Raw genomic sequence first — 17,891 nt, forward strand, 5'->3', positions numbered from 1 at the left:
AAAACTTAGGCACTGTTTATTTCTGCAATTTCCATTTCACATTTTTGGACCATGGCTGCCTTGGATAACTGAAACCATGGAAAGCAAAACTGGCAGGTAAGGGCGGACTATATTCAATAAAAAGATGAGCTGTCACATTACAGATACCAGCTGTTAAAAAGCTAGATTCCCTCAGCTTTTCCATTTTTGTCTTATCATAGTTTTAAAAAGCTTAAAACACCTATTTTAATTTCTCAGTGACCTTCCCCTTTAAAAATCTACTAAAACCCTTTAGCTTTAGGTTTTGATACAATCAAAGCAAAGATATGGCTGAAAAGTAAAGAAACCCTAGTGGTTTTCTCTTGAAAATAAGTTTAAAAGCCTGGAATTTATATACTCAAGTCAGGCCATATTCTGCTCAATAAAAGCAAAATCCTTAATCTGAGCACTGACCTGTAACTTTTTCCCCTTCAGTAACTGCTTCTCACACAGAAATAACTTAAGAAAACCCCCGGATCAGAAAGCTGATCTTACAGCCTCTGCCCTCACTTTAGAGATGCAGTATCACACATCCTGCCTCCCATGCCCAAAACAAAACAAAAAACCTGCTGGACCAGAACAGTGATGGAAGTACAGAATGAGCAACATACAAAATTACTGAAAAGTAAGTACAAGTAGTCATTAGACATAAACCACCTGGAGAAAATAAAACCAGTCCTGTTTTTAAATAATTTTATTTTCTAATTTTTGTTACTTTAATTTCCCATAGCACCTTGGCAATGTTGAAAACAAGAATACAAATACAGGATGTACTCATTTGAACATAATATGCATGAGCAGTGTCACACCATGTTTTTTTTTTGAGGGGGGGGACAGTTTTGACAACAGGAACAAACCTAAGCAATGGATACAACAGAAGCCAGATAACGTTCTGACCACCCCCCAAACCCAAACATTAGGAAATGTCACTCAAGGGACACATGAATCAGGGAAAAAAAAAATCAACGTGAATCAGTGTTTTGTGCTGCAAAACTGAAAATAAAACCATTTTATTTTGTACTTAGCCTGTTGGTATCCAAGTTATACTTTTAGGAACCATCTACTCAGCAAATCATGTGATATAATCAGCTTAAAAAAACAAACTTTACCTTATTTAATGATAAGGTGAATTTTGAAAGAGAATTTACTTTCAACATGAAAACAAATTTTCTTTCAAGTTCTTAAAATGTCCTCATTCAGCTAATGAAAACTGAAATGTCTAAGTATCTTCTTGGAAGCTCCGACAAGCTAAATCAGCATACACCTAAAAGTCTAAAGTTAAATTTTATAGCCATCAAATTGTCAGGAAATTTAAAAAATAAGGAAAAAACCTGCCATCATATAATTAAGAATATTTTAAAAATCCTTCAAAAGGAATATACTGTCATCTCACATTTTATCTTTTCTGTAAAAACAAAATGGATACCTTTAACATACGGCTAGCACATTCGGCCAAGACAAACCTCAGAGTCCTAACCCCAGTGTTGTTCAACTGTGTCAAAGTAAAACCAGTGGGCATTTAAGCCAAAAGACTATATATTAAGGTCATAACTAAGAAAACTAGAGAAAGTATTTAGTAACTTTTAAATATTATTTTCTGCTCCAGCAGATGCTAATATTCCATCATTAACCCTTTTGCAAAGCCAACATGGTTATTTAAAAAAGAAAAAAGGAATGTGAAACAATATTCAAGCTACCGTAATTTTAGGAACCAAAAATAAATTAAAAATCTGCATGTCATCTGATCACATGCAAATCAAGCACATAAAATGACAACAACAATAAAAACCCTATCACTGAAAGATTTTATCTTCTTCCAAAATCCAGTTAAAAACAAATTTAGATGAATCAGTCTTTTGAATGCCAGTGTCTATACTTGCAAAAATGAAGTTACTATATTAGAGACAGGCCCTAGATATCATGAAAACCTTAATTATCAGGACAGAAGAAAATGGAGATAGAGTTTTACAGTATCTCTCTGTACCTTCTCTAAGTGCAAGGTGGTGAACCTTTTCTCTTCATGCAGTAAGAATTATGGCAGAGGACCACTGTACCACACACTCAATATCATTTGAATCTACTTTTAGCCTCCAACAGCCCAAGGAAGTGTTAAGCCATAAGATGAAGAAAAAAACTTGACATTTAAATTCCTCCTTCTAGAGAACCAAATAAATAGTTGAACTACAATGAACGCCCAACCCTCATCAGTTACAAAAAGCCAACGGTTTCACACAATTCATAGATATCATTTAGATACAAACCTTAAATCTGCTGTAATAAAATAAATGCTAAATACATACTGTGAATATATATATTTTATATACACACACATTTATTTATTCTTCCCTATACATCCCATCAAAATGGGAACTATTAGTTGTAATGAGGCAAATTAAATTAAAACAATATATTTTATAAGACATTTTATAAGGTCATGTCTTTAAACTTCTACTTTCAATAACATTTTTGGAAAAAGCAAAAGTACACTTGCTTTCTTCAAAAAGAAGATTCTTTTCTTGTGTTTCAATTAGAATACTTAGTTTTCAAAAGTTGGAGTAAGTCACACAAGCATACAAATAATAAAAGCCCACTTCTGTGACACATTGTAAGAACAAGTAATGTTTCATTTCAAGTGCAATAATTAAGTTTATAACCTTACCAAGAGATTTTTACAAAATGTTTATTCTCTTAAATCCAATGCATTCACAGAGTGTTAACACTTTAAATGTTCATCATTTCCACCAACTGCAGCATTATCTAAGTAAACCAAATATAAGCACTTTTATCATAGATATAATCAATGATTATTAATACTTTCTTAAAAAAGGAACTAAACTTCCCCCAAATTTCATTACAGGTAGTTTAATTGTATGTTTCATCTAGTAGATGATTTAAAAAAATAGTGTGTAGAAATGATTCTCCTTACTTTAATGTATATCATGTTATCGACCTACCAAACCAAAAGCAATTGCCAAGCTGAGTAAGTTACAAAGAAATGATAATTCTGGCTTGTACAGAAATATGCAGTGTTTTCAAAGCTCTGAACAGTTACCTATTAATACAAATCTCCAAAGCTTAACTTAGAGTTGGAAGATGAGTTTCACAGTAATGTAATTTTTACCACCATTTACATTCATTTTAATATATTACTAAGGTGTTTACTCTATGTCACAATGGTGCTTTCCAGTGTTCACAATTTACAGTTTCAATTTGTACATGTCATTCACTAACTTAAGGGACAGTCATTACTATTACAAACTATCCCTAAAAAGAGAACAAACTCTGCCTTACACAGAACTCAGAAAATGGGATGACTTAAAACAGATTAATCCAGCATGGTTTTTAATATTTTAGCCATTTTCTAAACACCGGCATGTAAATTTGCCTATTTGAGAGCTACAACTTTATTCACTGAGAAATTATGTATTAATTTTCTTTAACTATCTTTCTCACATTAACTCAAAAATCTCCTTACTTGCTGGCTCTGTCTCTGTGAATTCCAAATTGGTTTGGTTTTTTTTTTTTTGGTGGTGGGGGGAGAAAGGGAAGAAAGGCAGGTGATAAATACACTGTAAACAGAAAAAGTTTCCCCCAAGTTGCCACCAAATTAAGCCTAAATTCTTTTACTTCTACACTATTTAACAAGTTAAGAGTCAATTACGATATTTCATCTTTAACACTAACACAAATAAATTAACTGTAGGGTTGGTCTGCCCTACCATTCTGGGATCTAAAGTTCTAAATACATGAACAGAAGAGCAAAACATTTCATTGTTCAATTCAGAAATCTAGCACAGTTAGATGATTTGACTAGACTGGTCAAGGCAGTTAGAAACATACAATCATGTAGGTGTTTGGTTATTTTGCTTTTGGGGGGGTTGGTAGTCAAAGAACAGAGTAACAAAGTAACAACAAAAAAAACCCGATTTCCTATTCTTGGGGGAAAAATGGCAGGCCAGTTTAAACCTGTGAAATCCATTTGACCTACTTACTCAGATCTTTCATTTATCTGAGTAACTAACCCCCATTCTTTCCTTGAGTATCAAACTGATTGGCGGTCACATCTCCAAGTACAATCAGAGTTTAAAAGCTTGTTGAATGAAATATTAGTAAGGTCAAAAAGAGACTACATATCAAACTGGAAAAAAATCTACTCAAGTACGCATTACATTCAGTTTTCCAATCATTTACTACCACAAGATCTGGCTTCGGTCACTCTTGCGCACACGCACACCAAAACAGGCAGCCCAGCCACTGATCTGCTTTGCAACACAAGGCCATAGAGGCAGAGATGGCATTCTCCAAGCCAAACTTTAAATAGATTAAAAAAAGTAATTTCTAATTTTACAGAAATGCTTCTTCAAAAAATATTTTCTCTTACTCCCTCATCTCCTATACTGAAGTATGTGTAGTATTTTTTCCCCAAGCTAAATCTGAACCCTCAAAATTGATTCTAGGCAGATCTTTGCAAATTAAATCAAAAACAAAAATAGAAAAATTATATTTTCATATATGTATACATATATATATATATTTATACTGATTAGAATCCTCCGGCATTTTAAAATCACTTCAGAGATGAATTTTGGGATTCTACTGCTCACAACTCCAAAATCCACAATGATTTAAGGATATACTTTCTCCTGTTTCCTTCCTGGTAACCCACTCCCCTCCAAAACAGTTCAGTATAGCCACGGCTCAAGTTTAATGGGAAGAGAGAGAGGTTTTGAATAGTTTTTGCTTGTTTGTTTTTACTTTGGTGATCTGGGTGGCACATATTGCTCTTTGCCATTACGTCGAGTCACTCCCTGAGGTATAGCCCTATGGCCAAACTGGCGTCTCTGTTCCCTGATTTTTCCAGCTGTTCCCCTGGGAAAGGTATTGCCTCGGAAGCCAGAATAATCCTTACTAGCCCTTGCTTCTGGTTTCTCATGTAGTTTCTCAATGGACTTCTCAGGAGCTCCATTCTCTTCATTTTTGGTGGGAGACACTACATTGGAGCGAAGTTCTCGTAGTGGCTGCACAGGACCTGGAGATGGCTCTTTAGGGGGTTTCTGGCACACTTCAGCATAACTTAGCTTTCGGGGTTCCTTTGAAGCGAAGATACACAAAAAATATTTATGGTACACAGTCTCTAAGTAAAAAAGTACAAAAATGATAGTATTAACCTTATTTTCTAGGAAATAGATTATTTTCTAGGCAAGGGTAATAGGTACTCTCAAATACAATGCTATATATGAAAGTATATCAGTACAATCTTTTTAAAAGAGTATGTTTATTGAAAATAATAAAAAGCTGCAATTTACATATGAAACAATAATTTCACTTGAGGAATTTATCTGAAGAACTTGCATGTCAGCATTGTTTATAGTGATGAAAAAAACTGCAAACAACCTAAATGTCTAACAAGGAAGCACAAATTAATAAAGGTCCATCCATATAATGAAATAAAATGATTTCACTCTCTCTTCCCTGGCTACAACGTATCCAGAGAAGGATTTTACAAGAATCTCTGCAGAGTAGTTGGAAACCAATTATATATTAAAAGAAGACTAATTAAAAGTCTTGATTACCTTGTCTGAAAAAGAAGGACAACAGGGGTATTGTGAAAAGGGGTACTGCAAGAAGTCTTGAGCAGTGGTCCTACCAGCACATAGTAGGTATGCTGCTATTCTATTATTACTGTTATTATTAAGTCACAAGATAAAAATGTTCCTTACCTAGAAAAAAGAGCTATACCAAAATGCTACTAGTTATATCAATAAATGAAAGGATTATAGGTAAATTTTGTTTTTCCCTGATTTTCTGTATTTTCCTAATTATAAAAATGATTCCAGAAATTGAATATAAATGAGAGTGGTCCCTCATTGGTTCCACAGATTTGTTAAGCATTATACTTAATTAACTAATTAAGAATGTAAAAATACAAGAGGCTCAAGGCCGCTTTGTATTAGCCCAAAAATGACACACACAACATAACCTGGATAAGAAAGAAGCTTCATTTAACCGTAATAGTATGATCAGAAAAAAAAGAAATCAAAAGGAACAGAGTGAATAGTTTCTTCACTCCTTCAACATGACAAAAATTCTCCATTTCTTCACATTCACTTTAAACTCCTTTAGCTTCTTTTGGATGCAGGCATCCCTAATTTGGGCTATTTACAAATGACTCGGCTATAGCAAAGAGTCATGGGGAAGAAATTTCTCATTATTTAACCTATTATTTTTTTTCTCACATAAACTAAATTGATCGAGTTACCTGTAGGGCCACAGTTACAGCGGCATTTATGTTACTATTGCATGGTGAAGCAGTATTTGTCCTCGATGGCTTTGCAGTACTTGGGGAAGAAAGTGACACAGCTGTCTGGTTGAGAACATCCTTCTGAACAGTAGGATCCTCTATTAGATCCTTTTCTTGCTGAGTTGTGCTAAGGAAAAAAGAGCTTGATGTTAGACTTAGTTCAGCACACAGAAACAGGTAAGCAAATGATCAGAAGAAAAGGCAATCTTAATGTAGAAGATCTTCTATATCAAAACCTGTACCTTAATGCAGGAGGCTCAGCTGTACATGACGGACTGGTACTTATATTGAGTTGCTGGCCAGAGGTACAGTCTGTCTGTTCATCCTCTGCAGAAACCGGACAACTAACTTGTCTCAACTCTTCATTATCCTTAAAGTAAAAACATATTTCAAAATTGTACTTATAGTAAAGTACAGCACAGAGAATGTAGTCCATAACTATGTATAGTGTCAGGTGCCGAGACTCTACAAGTTATATAAACGTCTAACCACTATTTTGTAAACCAGAAATTAATATAAATATTGAATGTCAGCTGTAATTGAACAATAAAAAAAATCTTTTCAAAACTGGACCTATATAGCCCTGGCTGGTGTAGCTCAGGGGCTTGAGCACCAGCCTGTGAACGGAAAGGGCACCAGTTCGATTTCTTGTCAGGGCACATGCCTGGGTTGTGGGCCAGGTCCCCAGTTGGGGGCACACGAGAGACAACCAATCAGTGCTTCTCTCCCTCTCTCTCCTTCCCTTCCCTTCTCTCTAAAAGTAAATATTTTTTAAAAAAATGGACCTATACAGATATTCCAAATAAGATACACAAATGAGCAGCAAGCATACATGAAAAGACGTTCAGCCCCAGTTAGTGTGGCTCAGTGGACTGAGTGCTGGCCTGTGAACCAAAGGGTCGCTGGTGTGATTCCCTGTCAGGGTACACACCTGGGTTGCAGGCCAGGTCCCCAGTTGGGGGTGTGCAAGAGGCAACCACATACTGATGTTTCTCTCCCTTTCTTCCCATGTCTCTTAAAATAAATAAATAAATAAATAAAACTCTTAAAAAGAAGATGTTCAACATCATTAATCATTAGGGAAATGCAAATGAAAACCACATTCGGAAACGACTTCATGCTAACTAGGATGGCTGTAATCCATAAGACAGGCAATAACAGAAGTTAGTGATGATATGGAGATACCGAAACCCTCAAACATTGAGGGTGGTGATGTAAAATGGTGTGGCAACTTAGAAAAATAGTCAGGCAGTTTCTCAATAAGTTAAAACTTAAGAGTTACCACAACTCACTCTTGGGTACATACCCAAGGAAAAATGTCTGCAAAAGACCTATAAATCAATGTTCACAGTAGCATTATTCATAATAGCCTAAAGGTGAGAACCATCTAAATGTTCATCAACTGGTGACTGGACAAACACAATGGGGAGCAGTAGTCCACCCTTATCCACAGGGGCTATGTTACAAGAACCCCTGTAACTGCAAATACAGAACCCGATGTATACTACGATTCTTCTTATACATACTCGTACATACCGATGATAAAGTTTAATTTGTAAACCAGGCCAAGTAATTAATAGTAATAACATAATAAAATGGAACAATTAAAACAATATACTGTAATAAGAGTTTTTGTGAATGTGGTTTGCCTCTCTCTCAAAGTATCCTATTGTACTGTACTCACTATTTGATTTAAAGGAAACACTCTATGGCTTCTATTTGGCATATACAAATTGCCAGCCTCACTACTCTTGTGCTTTGGGGCCATATTAAATAAAATAAAGGTTACCTGAACACAAGCACTGTGACACAGTAACACCTAACCTGACAATCAAGAGAGACTAAAGGCTGGGTAGTGTACACAGTGTGGATATGCTAGACAAAGGGATAATTCACACCCCCTGCAAGCTACTCAGAATGGCATGCAATTTAAAACTTATTAACTGCTGATTTCTGGAATTTTCCATTTAATATTTTTATATCATGGTTGACATCAATAACTGAAATCACAAAGCAAAACTGTGGATAAGGGGGAGGACTATTGCATATTGATACAATGAAATATTACTGCACAATGAAAGGAATAAAGTAATGACACATGCCACAGTAACGGATGAATCTTGAGGACATCATTCTAATTGAAATGAGTAGCCACAAAAGGACAAAAATACTCTGATTCTTCTTATGAGGTACCTATAATATTCAAATTCATAGAGACAGAATAGAATGCTGGTTGCCAGGGGCTGGTGGAAGGAAGAATGGGATTTGCTTTTTAATAGTAGTGTTTTAGTTTTGTAAGATAAAGAGTTCTGGGAATTGGTTGTACAACAATATGAATGTATTTAACACTACTGAACTGTATACACTTAAGAGTAATTAAGATGATAAATTCATGTTATGTGTATTTTACCAGAATTAAAACAAGAAAAATAAGACAAGTACAAAGATCAAAATTAGGAAAGCCAAAACAAGAAAGCCAAGGTCCAATATCAAATTAAGAGTTCAAGAAAAAGAAAACAGGTAAAGAATTTATCAAAGAGAAATACAAAAAGTTTTTCCCACATGGAAGGTCATGAGTTTCCAGATTTTAAAAAGTCCACCAAGCATGCAGTAAAATGACTCTGGGGGAGAAAAAGCTACAGCAAGACACCTCATCATAAAATTTCACAGAATACCAGGGAAAAATAAAATGTTCTTAAAAGCCTTCAGGGAGCTTGGGGTGGGAGTTTGGGTGGCAGGGGAGGGAGAAGACTACAGGTCATAGAAAATCAGAAATCAAAACCACAGGTTTCTAAGAAAAATCTCTGGAAGCTAGATTATTTCCTAAGCAATATATAAAAGGAACAAACTATAAAAGAAAGACTGCCAAATATTACCATATTAAAGATAAGAATTAACCAAACTTAAAAATGTGGGAAATAGCTGACTCTTTATAAACAAACAAAACAGGCCCTATCACTCAGCAATTTCACTATGTGTATTCCCTAGAAATGTTCTTGCTCACGAAAACAAAGTCTGAACAAATTCATAGCAGTACTGCTTATAATGGCAAACAGATAAAAAATAGCTCAAATGTCCATCAGTAGAATGAATAAATGTTATATTCTTTTTAAAAAAATTTCCCCCAACTTTAAATGTTCTATTCTTACAATAAAATATTATACACAGTGTAAAAATGAAATACTTTGTAACAGTGATAAAGTTCATACAATACAGAAGAGAAGAATACATATTGTATATTTCCATTTATGCTGTGTTCAACAAAAGCAAACCCACTCAAGGATACACTGTTTAGGGTTAGGTTAGCGGTTGGTAAACCAAGGCCTGCTAGCCAAACTCTGCCTGCGACTTCTGTTCATATGGCCTATAAGCTAATAATAATAAGTTTTTTAAAAAGATTTTATTAGGGGATAAATGGTAATTAAAAAAAATACAATAAAAAAATTAAAGAACAGCCCTGGCTGGTGTAGCTCAGTGGATTTAGTGCCCAGCCTGTGAACTGAAAGGTCGCGGTTCGATTCCCTGTTGGGGTACATGCCTGGGTTGTGGGCCAGGTCCCTGGTTGGGGGTGTGCAAGAGGCAACCGATTGATGTTTCTCTCCTTCTTTCTCCCTCCTTTCCCCCTCTCTCTAAAAGAAAATAAAGTGTTTTTTAAAAATGTGAAAAAACTATTTATCTTAGAACAAAGTAATTATGATACTGCACTATTTTTTTTTTAACAAGACAGTGAAATTACCTTCAAAATGTCAAAACAGTTTAAATGCCCTCAACAGTAGAAAAAATTCTAATAATGAATTTTAATAGAATTCTAGAGATAAGCTACTGATACAGTGTGAGAACAGAGAATTTCAGAATGTGAGGTGTCTACAAATTTATACTAAAAATCATTTATTCAGAAAGCTTGGGAAGATGAGACTCACCATAATATGGGGAAGTAAAACAAGAACAAGCAAAAGAGAAGAATCTAACAAAAGAGAGTTAGGAAAATTCCCAGGATGATGGTGAAGGGAAGTCCCAAGAACACAGCTGTGTAGAGGCCACTAAGAGTATAGGAAAGGAGAAATAATAACAGTATACTATGAGGCTGTTAGGAAAAAAAAAAATAAGTGTAACATTGAGATGTGATTTACAATGATGATATGTCCTAATCTAACTGGTAATGCCTTTTCTTAATGATGCTAAAATAATAGCATATCTTATCCTTGATGGTATATTAGATACATGAAGTAAAACCTAGTGGGAGGATGAGAAGAGTATGTTGCTGTAAGAGAGCTAAACCCTTAGCTTCTGTAAAGTTAATAAACAACATCTAAAACTGTAAAGTCAAGAAACAGCAGTATAACCATGTTAAATTAGAAACAAAGGGATAAATGTCAGGAGAAAAAGCTCGAGTTGAAGGTGACTGCAGGTCATTGTAAAGCGAGATATACTGTGCACATGTATTTAAAAAAGAGCACAAAACAAAAATTTGTGGGGCATGAATTTATCATATGGAGAGGTCTACACTCAAAAATAGTATAGGATGGAGAATCCTAACCTTCTGAAATCCATTCTCCATTATTTGAAAGACTGAGTTTACCAAAGTAGCTTAGAATTCATTTATATCATTGGTTAATTATAGGCACTTAAGTGGAAATGAGACTTTCCATTTGGCTTGCATTAATCAGTTCTACCAAGCTCAGTGACTGATAAAGACATGCAAAACGGAATAAACATTTTATTGATCTTGTGTAGATTTATCATAAATCTTTTTATAATACTAAAAGTATGCTGAAAACCCCATGAATAAAAACTATGTTAGAAATACTTATTAAGTACATATAAAAACTTAAATAACAACCCTGAAAACCTAGGCTAAAATAGTTCCACAGGTAGAAGATTGGAAGTTTAAGTGTTTACCTTTTCTTTGTAGACACCTTTAACAACATCAGACATCCTACTCTCCAAAACAAATTCACCTGGCATTCTTGAGGAACTTCCAGGTAAAGGAGGAAAATTTGAAGCTAATAGGTCAAACTTTGGTGTTGGAGCCTTTGCTTCCGTTGAAGGAGGGGGTCTCTAATAAAAGACACAAATCATAAAGCAGGTCACATGTTTATTTCATTCTCTAATCGTGTACCACAGAAGCTGAAAGCTTCAAAAACAAACTCTACCCTAACGCACAGAATGCCCCCTATACATTTTTGGCTAGTTGTCTCAGTTGAGCTCTCATTAGCGTTAAAAAAAAAAATGGAACGCTTCATGAATCTATCATCCCTGTGCAGGAACCGTGCTAATCTCTGTATCATTCCAATTTTAGTGCACACGCTGCCGACGAGAGCACAAGTTCTCATTAGGCCTTATCGTTTTTAAAATATTATATTTTACTGATTATGCTGTTACAGTTGTCCTGCTTTCCCCCCTCCCCTTGCAGCTATAGGACGATGCTCCAACCACTGAGCCACACCAGCAAGGCTCCATCCCTTCCCTTTCAGTCTGTGTGTGTCTTTTGTTCTGAGATGGTTCTCTTGCAGACAGCACATATATATATGGGTCACGATTTTATCTCCATTCAGCTAGCTACTCTGTGTCTTTGATTAGAACACTTAAATCCATTTAAGGTTATTATTGATAGGTATTTATTGCCATTTTTTCTTTATGCTCATGTGCCTCTCCATGTATATTTTTTAACATTATATTTTACTGTAATTTTGTAAATTTGTAAATTTACAATTGTAATTTACTATTACAATTGTCCCAATTTTCCCCCCTTAGCCCCATTCCACCTAGCACCCCCACCCCCTCAGGCAATCCCCTCATCTTTGTTCATGTCCATGGGTCATGCACGTAATTTCTTTGGCTATTCCATTTCCTACACTGTACTTTATTTACATCCCTGTGGCTGGTCTCTTAACTACCAATTCATACTTTTAATCTCCTCACCTCTTTACCCACTCCCCCAAGTCCCCCTCCCATGTAGCAACTATCAAAACGCTCTCCACATCCTTGATTCTTTCTCTGTTCTTCCTGTTTGCTTAGTTTTTTAGATTCAATTTTGATAGATACGTATTTTTGCCATTTTATTGCTCATAGTTTTGATCTTTTTCTTAAATAAGTCCCTTTAACATTTCATATAATAATGGTTTAGTAATGAGTTTTTTCTTATCTGGGAATCTCTTTATCTGCTCTTTGATTCTAAATGATATCTTTGCCAGGCAGAGTGATTCTTGACTGTAGGTCCCTGCTTTTCATGACTTTGAATATTTCTTGCCAGTTCCTTCTAGCCAGCAAAGTTTCTTTGAGAAATCAAGTGACAGTCTTATGGGAACTCCCCTGTAGGTAATTAATTGCTTTTCTCTTGCTGCTCTTAAGGTTTTCTCTTTAACTTTTGGCATTTTAATTATGATGGGTCTTGGTGTGGGCCTCTTTGCATCCATCTTGTTTGGGACTCTGTGCGCCTCCCAGGCTTGCATATCTGTTTCCTTCACCAAATTAGGGAAGTTTTCTTTCATTATTTTTTCAAATACATTTCCCATTTCTTGCTCTTTCTCTTCTCTTTCTGGCACCCCTATGATGTGAATGTTGGGACTGCTTGAAGTTGTCCCTCAGGCTGCTTACACTATCCTTGTTTTTCTGGATTCTTTTCTTCTTATTGTTCTGATTGGTTGTTTTTGCTTCCTTGTGTTCCAAATCATCGATGTGATTCTCGGCTTCATCCAATCTACTGTTGTCTCCCTGTAAATTGTTCTTTATTAGGGTTAGTGTACCCTTTGTTTCTGACTGGATGTTTTTTATGCTGCTGAGGTCCTCACTAAGTTTCTTGAGCATCCTTCTAAGCAGTGTGTTGAACTCTGCATCTGATAAATTGGCACTATCACCCAAGCTGGGTAATCAAGGTGCACCCTTTGTGTGGGCTGAGTACACTGTCCTCTAGTAGGTGAGCCTTGGTTGCTGTTGGCAGATCAATGGGAGGGATTTACCTAGGCTAGTTGGCTGCAAGGACTGACTGTGACCACTGACCACCAAACTCAGCCCTCTGGAGGATCAGCCATGCAGGCACAGGGTGGTGGTGCTCCAATGTGGTCTGTAGCTGTCCACTTGGTGTGCACGCTCTGGGATTTTCTGGGTGGTACAGGGCAAAGTCAGCCCCCTTCTGTGTTTTGATGGGGACCACCCGCTTGAGCTAAAAAGCAATCTGGGATGGCTGCTACAGTATGTGCTGGGTTTGGAGATTCTCAAAAAAAAGAAAAAGCCAAGCTGTGAATCTAGGCTGGCTGCTTCTAGTGCTGGGCCTGGGGCTACTTTGCAAGAGTTATGGGGCTAGAGGATCACTGAGGCTGATGGTTGCTTGTTTGAGAGGATTTAGGAAGTTGTGAAGCATGTGCCAGGACCAGCCATTCATATAGAAAAACCACTGTTCACAGCTTGAGTGGGTGTGTAAGTAGGGTGGGATGGAGCCTTAGGGGACCCCCAGGGCGGGGTAAACAGTGTTAGCCAGGTTGATGGAGTCTCAGACATGGCACCCACTTGCCGGCTTTGTGGCTCTGTTTGGGGAGGGTTCAGAAAAGGGATAATGGCCTGTTCCCACCTGTCTGTGTTGGAGAAAGCTGTCTTCCTGCTCTTGCCTTGATGCAAGACACTTCAGCTCCTCCCTGTATGCCAGTGGTGCCTCCAGTTGCTACCCCACTGCTAGAGCTCGGAGAGTGAGTCTGAGTAAGTCCACATGTGGGTTCTTTAAGAAGAACTGCTTGGGACTCCGTAAGTTTCTTCCACTGACTCAATCCCTGCTAGTTTTGGCAGCCAGAAGTTATGGGGACTTATCTTACTGGCACCGGAACCCTGGGCTGGTCAACCCTGGGCTGACCAGCCCATTTCACATATCCACCCCTCCTACCAGTCTGGATGGATGTGGTTTTTTTATTCTGTAGTTGTCAGACTGCCATTCAACTTGATTTCTGATGGTTCCGAGTGATGGTTGTTCTATAGTTTAGTTGTAATTTTGAGAGTAGTTGAGCAAGGAGGTGAGCCATGTTTACCTATGCTGCCATCTTGACCAGAAGCCATCATTAGTCCTTATCAACCCTACTTAATCTTTAGTCAGCTCCCTCTCCTGTTTCTTTTGCAAACTTGGCCACACTTCTAAGCCTTCTAATCAATTTCTACTATTCTTTGCTTTCTAAATTAGCTATACCCTCTTTCGTAACAAAAAACCCTACCTCACATAAAGTTGCCATCATCTTTTCTCCTTCCATATAGTCTCAAGACAGAACAATATTCTTCCTTTCCCCTATCACTATCCTTTGACAAACTTGCTGTTCTTCCTCCTCTGCTTCCTCACGTTTGTACTCATCACACCACTGAGGCTGCTTTGACAAATCACCAATGCCTTCCACAATGCAAAAGCTGGAATACTTTTCTCCCCTGACTTCACTACAGCATTTAGCATGGTAAACACTCTTTCCTTTGGGAGCTCATTTCTCCCTTAGCTTCTGAGATACCCCTTTCTCTTGATTCTCAGAGCTAACAGCCATGTGTTCTTTTCTCCCTGCCTACTTTTTTTGATGGTTTTTGTTTCTTTTCATTTTTATTTATCCCCACCCAAGGACACTTTTTTCATTCCTTTTAGAAAGGAAGGGAGAGAGAGAAACATCAATGTGAGAGAGAAGCATCAATTGGTTGCCTCCCATATGCACCCCAACCAGGGATCACATGCACCCGACTGGGGATCAAACCCACAGCTTAGGTGTGTGCCCTGACCAGGAATCGAACATAGAACCTTTTGGTTACAGGACAACGCTCCAACCAACTTACCCACACCATCCAGGATGTTTTTGGTTTATATACGGTTACTACTTTTCACCTTCCATACTCTCCCTGTGTGATATCCTTTGTCCATGACTTTAACTACTACCTATATGCAAACAATCCTTTTCACTCTGGTGACTTTATGGCTGCACAACTCTGAAAATTTATCCAAAGTCACAGAGTTGTACATTTTAAATATTTTTAGCCCAGACCTTCACCTGAAACCCAGATATCCATTTCCCTGCCTATCAGCCTTCTCCACTCAGATTTTGCTTGGATACTTCAAACAACATAATGAACAATCTCATTTTTCAGCCCAAAGGTACTACAGTCCCCAAGTTTCCATTCTTGATCCTTTTTTAAAAATCACTTATTCTAAAGGGTCTCCTGCCATGCCCTCATCTACTCTTATGACTTCAGTTATTATGAGTAAGTTTACAAATCCTAAATTTTATCTCTAGCTAAGAACTCACTCCTGCACAAGGGCACCCCACCCCTACCCCTCCTACAGGAAAACCTGTCTGTCTCTTTTTCTTCATCTCAACCTTCAGTCCTCAATCCAGACATTTTCAACATATTAAACAGATCTCAAATCTAATCTCTCCTCTCCTCAAATGTTCAGGGCCTCTTAACTGTGTAACTGCTAGAATGGTATCCTTCAAAAGTTACTGCCTAAAGTCTCATGGCTGCACATGGTATGGAAAGCTATACATGAAAAAAACAACATTGTTTTAAAAAGTCTACACTTTGCCCTAAGATCTATTCTTTGTAATAATGCAATACATTTTCTTCTTTGAAAATGTGTATGTTTTCAATACTTACAAATGTGATATATATATATGTACATATATACACACTTATATATATATAAAACAAATATTTAAATTATATGTATGCTACTTGTAATATATAATTTACTACTTATACATGTGAAGTAAGTATTATCCATTTATGGTATATCTACAAATTCTAGGCAGGGTTTTCTTGAGACCTCCACATTTTCCTACACCATTTTTATTCTTCAACATCTTTTGGCCCCAGTTAAGAGACAGTAAACAGTCTCTATAAACAAACCACAACATAATTAAAGTATGAATAATTTGAAGCTATGTAAGTTAAGATTCAAATAAGAACATGTCTAGACTATTAACATTTTTAAGTGATTTTATAAGATTAGTGGATATAAGAATGAACAGTAGGTAGAAAATTGCTCCCCCAACACAATTAATAAATTGTATAAGTTCCTAACACCAACAGAGCTTTAAAAGTGAGTAAAATGCTTTATCAGAATGGCAAAATCCTATCACCTGGAATGCTATGGATAAACAAGAACTTTGTTTTGTTTGTTGAAGTGAAAATCAGCACAGCCCCTATAGAAAGCTATTTACCAGCAACTTACTAAATTCTTACCCAGAAACCAACCTTCTAGAGATTCTCCTTCACATATTACTGCACACATAGCAAATGAAGGCTGTATGAGGTCATCTCTGCATTGTTTATAATAGCACTTTCATACAATCAAAAGATTCAAACTCCTGCAATGTCTGTTCATAAAGCAAGAGCTATTTTTCATAAAATATTTTCATATTTTTTATTTTTAAACCATGTGAAAATATTAGGTATTTAAGTAATGTTTAAAGGTGAGAAACACAGGTCAAATACCTAACTAGATATGTACTTTAAGGGGGGAATTGAGTGTAATAATGGTGTATATTTTAGGGTCAAGCACAGGCTCTATTTACATTTGCTACATACTATATTCAATAAAACAAAAACCCAGAAAGCCAAGGTAGACCACAAGTCAATACTACAGTAAATCACAAAAGAAAAGAAAAGAAAAAACGAACAGAAGAAATTAAAAGTAAAAAATACTTACTGGGATTCTGTCATCTTCTCGTCGTCTTCGACCTCTGAAGAGAGTCCTCCTTTTTACAATGACAAAAAAGGGGGTGGTGGGAGGGAAAATGCATAAGTTCCTTCAAATTTATATATTCTATCAAAAATAAGTGAATCTCCATTTTAAGTATCTATACTTTCTAAATCTCCATTATCGTTAAAAGATAAACTTTTTTCTGAAGGGATCCTGAGCTAATCTATCAAAAACTTCAACTACTATCACTACCACTTATCAATGATGTAAGTTGAGCACATTTTTATTAGAAGCACTCTCTTCACCCTAGAAGCAAATTAGGGTACAGTTATGTTTTGTTCAAGCAGGTTAGGTAATATATAATCCCATGTCCATAGTTCTGAAATCATAGTAAGAAAGTCCATAGTAAGAAATTAAAACTATAATGCAGATGTGATTTTATCTTCCTAAGCCATTCTTCCTTCCTCTGTGAACTACAGAAAAACAATTAAAAAAAGAACTTCAGAGTAATTTTCATAAACCTCTGACTCAGCTATATTCTATATGAACACTCTAAATTTCTTAATAATTATGAAAGCTATTACGGAAAAATGTATTTAGCATACACCAATAATTAAGTCTAAAAAAACCCCACTTTCATGCACCTTGTTTCCATGTTTACTACCATTTTTTCTTACCTGCCCCTACCATAGTCTCCATTCTGTTCAATCTGCAAAGTGGGAGTCTCTTTAGGAAGGTAGTTTTGCTCCTGATGCCCGGTTACCGTAGGGTTATGGCGTTCGGTTGGAAAACTCCTTGAACCAGATCTATTTAATGGCCCGTCCCCCAATGACACAGAGCCGTCGGTTGAGTGTTCTGAACCACCTGAAGACCTAAAATGAGGCTTCACACTGTAAGAAATAGATTACATACATAAAG

General features: G+C 36.5%; 1 protein-coding gene and 1 pseudogene across 4 annotated transcripts in view; both read right to left on the reverse strand.

The window, feature by feature from the left end:
* Positions 1 to 694: 694 nt before the first annotated feature.
* Positions 695 to 17,891, reverse strand: part of LARP4 (La ribonucleoprotein 4) — a 61,878-nt gene continuing 44,681 nt past the window's right edge. For 3 of the 4 annotated variants that reach the window (XM_024575839.3, XM_024575838.3, XM_045184064.3), the window contains exons 11-16: positions 17,651 to 17,863; positions 16,980 to 17,028; positions 11,219 to 11,377; positions 6,562 to 6,689; positions 6,278 to 6,446; positions 695 to 5,108 (exon numbers count right to left, since the gene is read on the reverse strand). In XM_024575839.3, coding sequence (XP_024431607.1) covers positions 4,770 to 5,108; positions 6,278 to 6,446; positions 6,562 to 6,689; positions 11,219 to 11,377; positions 16,980 to 17,028; positions 17,651 to 17,863 — 1,057 coding nt within the window. In that variant the 3' untranslated portion in view covers positions 695 to 4,769. The remainder of the gene's footprint in view (positions 5,109 to 6,277; positions 6,447 to 6,561; positions 6,690 to 11,218; positions 11,378 to 16,979; positions 17,029 to 17,650; positions 17,864 to 17,891) is intronic. The other variant, XM_024575841.3, reaches the window with a different exon arrangement.
* On the reverse strand, positions 11,543 to 11,642 carry LOC112318718 (U6 spliceosomal RNA; annotated as a pseudogene).

The sequence above is a fragment of the Desmodus rotundus genome, chromosome 3, assembly GCF_022682495.2.
Source record: "Desmodus rotundus isolate HL8 chromosome 3, HLdesRot8A.1, whole genome shotgun sequence".
Classification (NCBI taxonomy): Eukaryota; Metazoa; Chordata; class Mammalia; order Chiroptera; family Phyllostomidae; genus Desmodus; species Desmodus rotundus.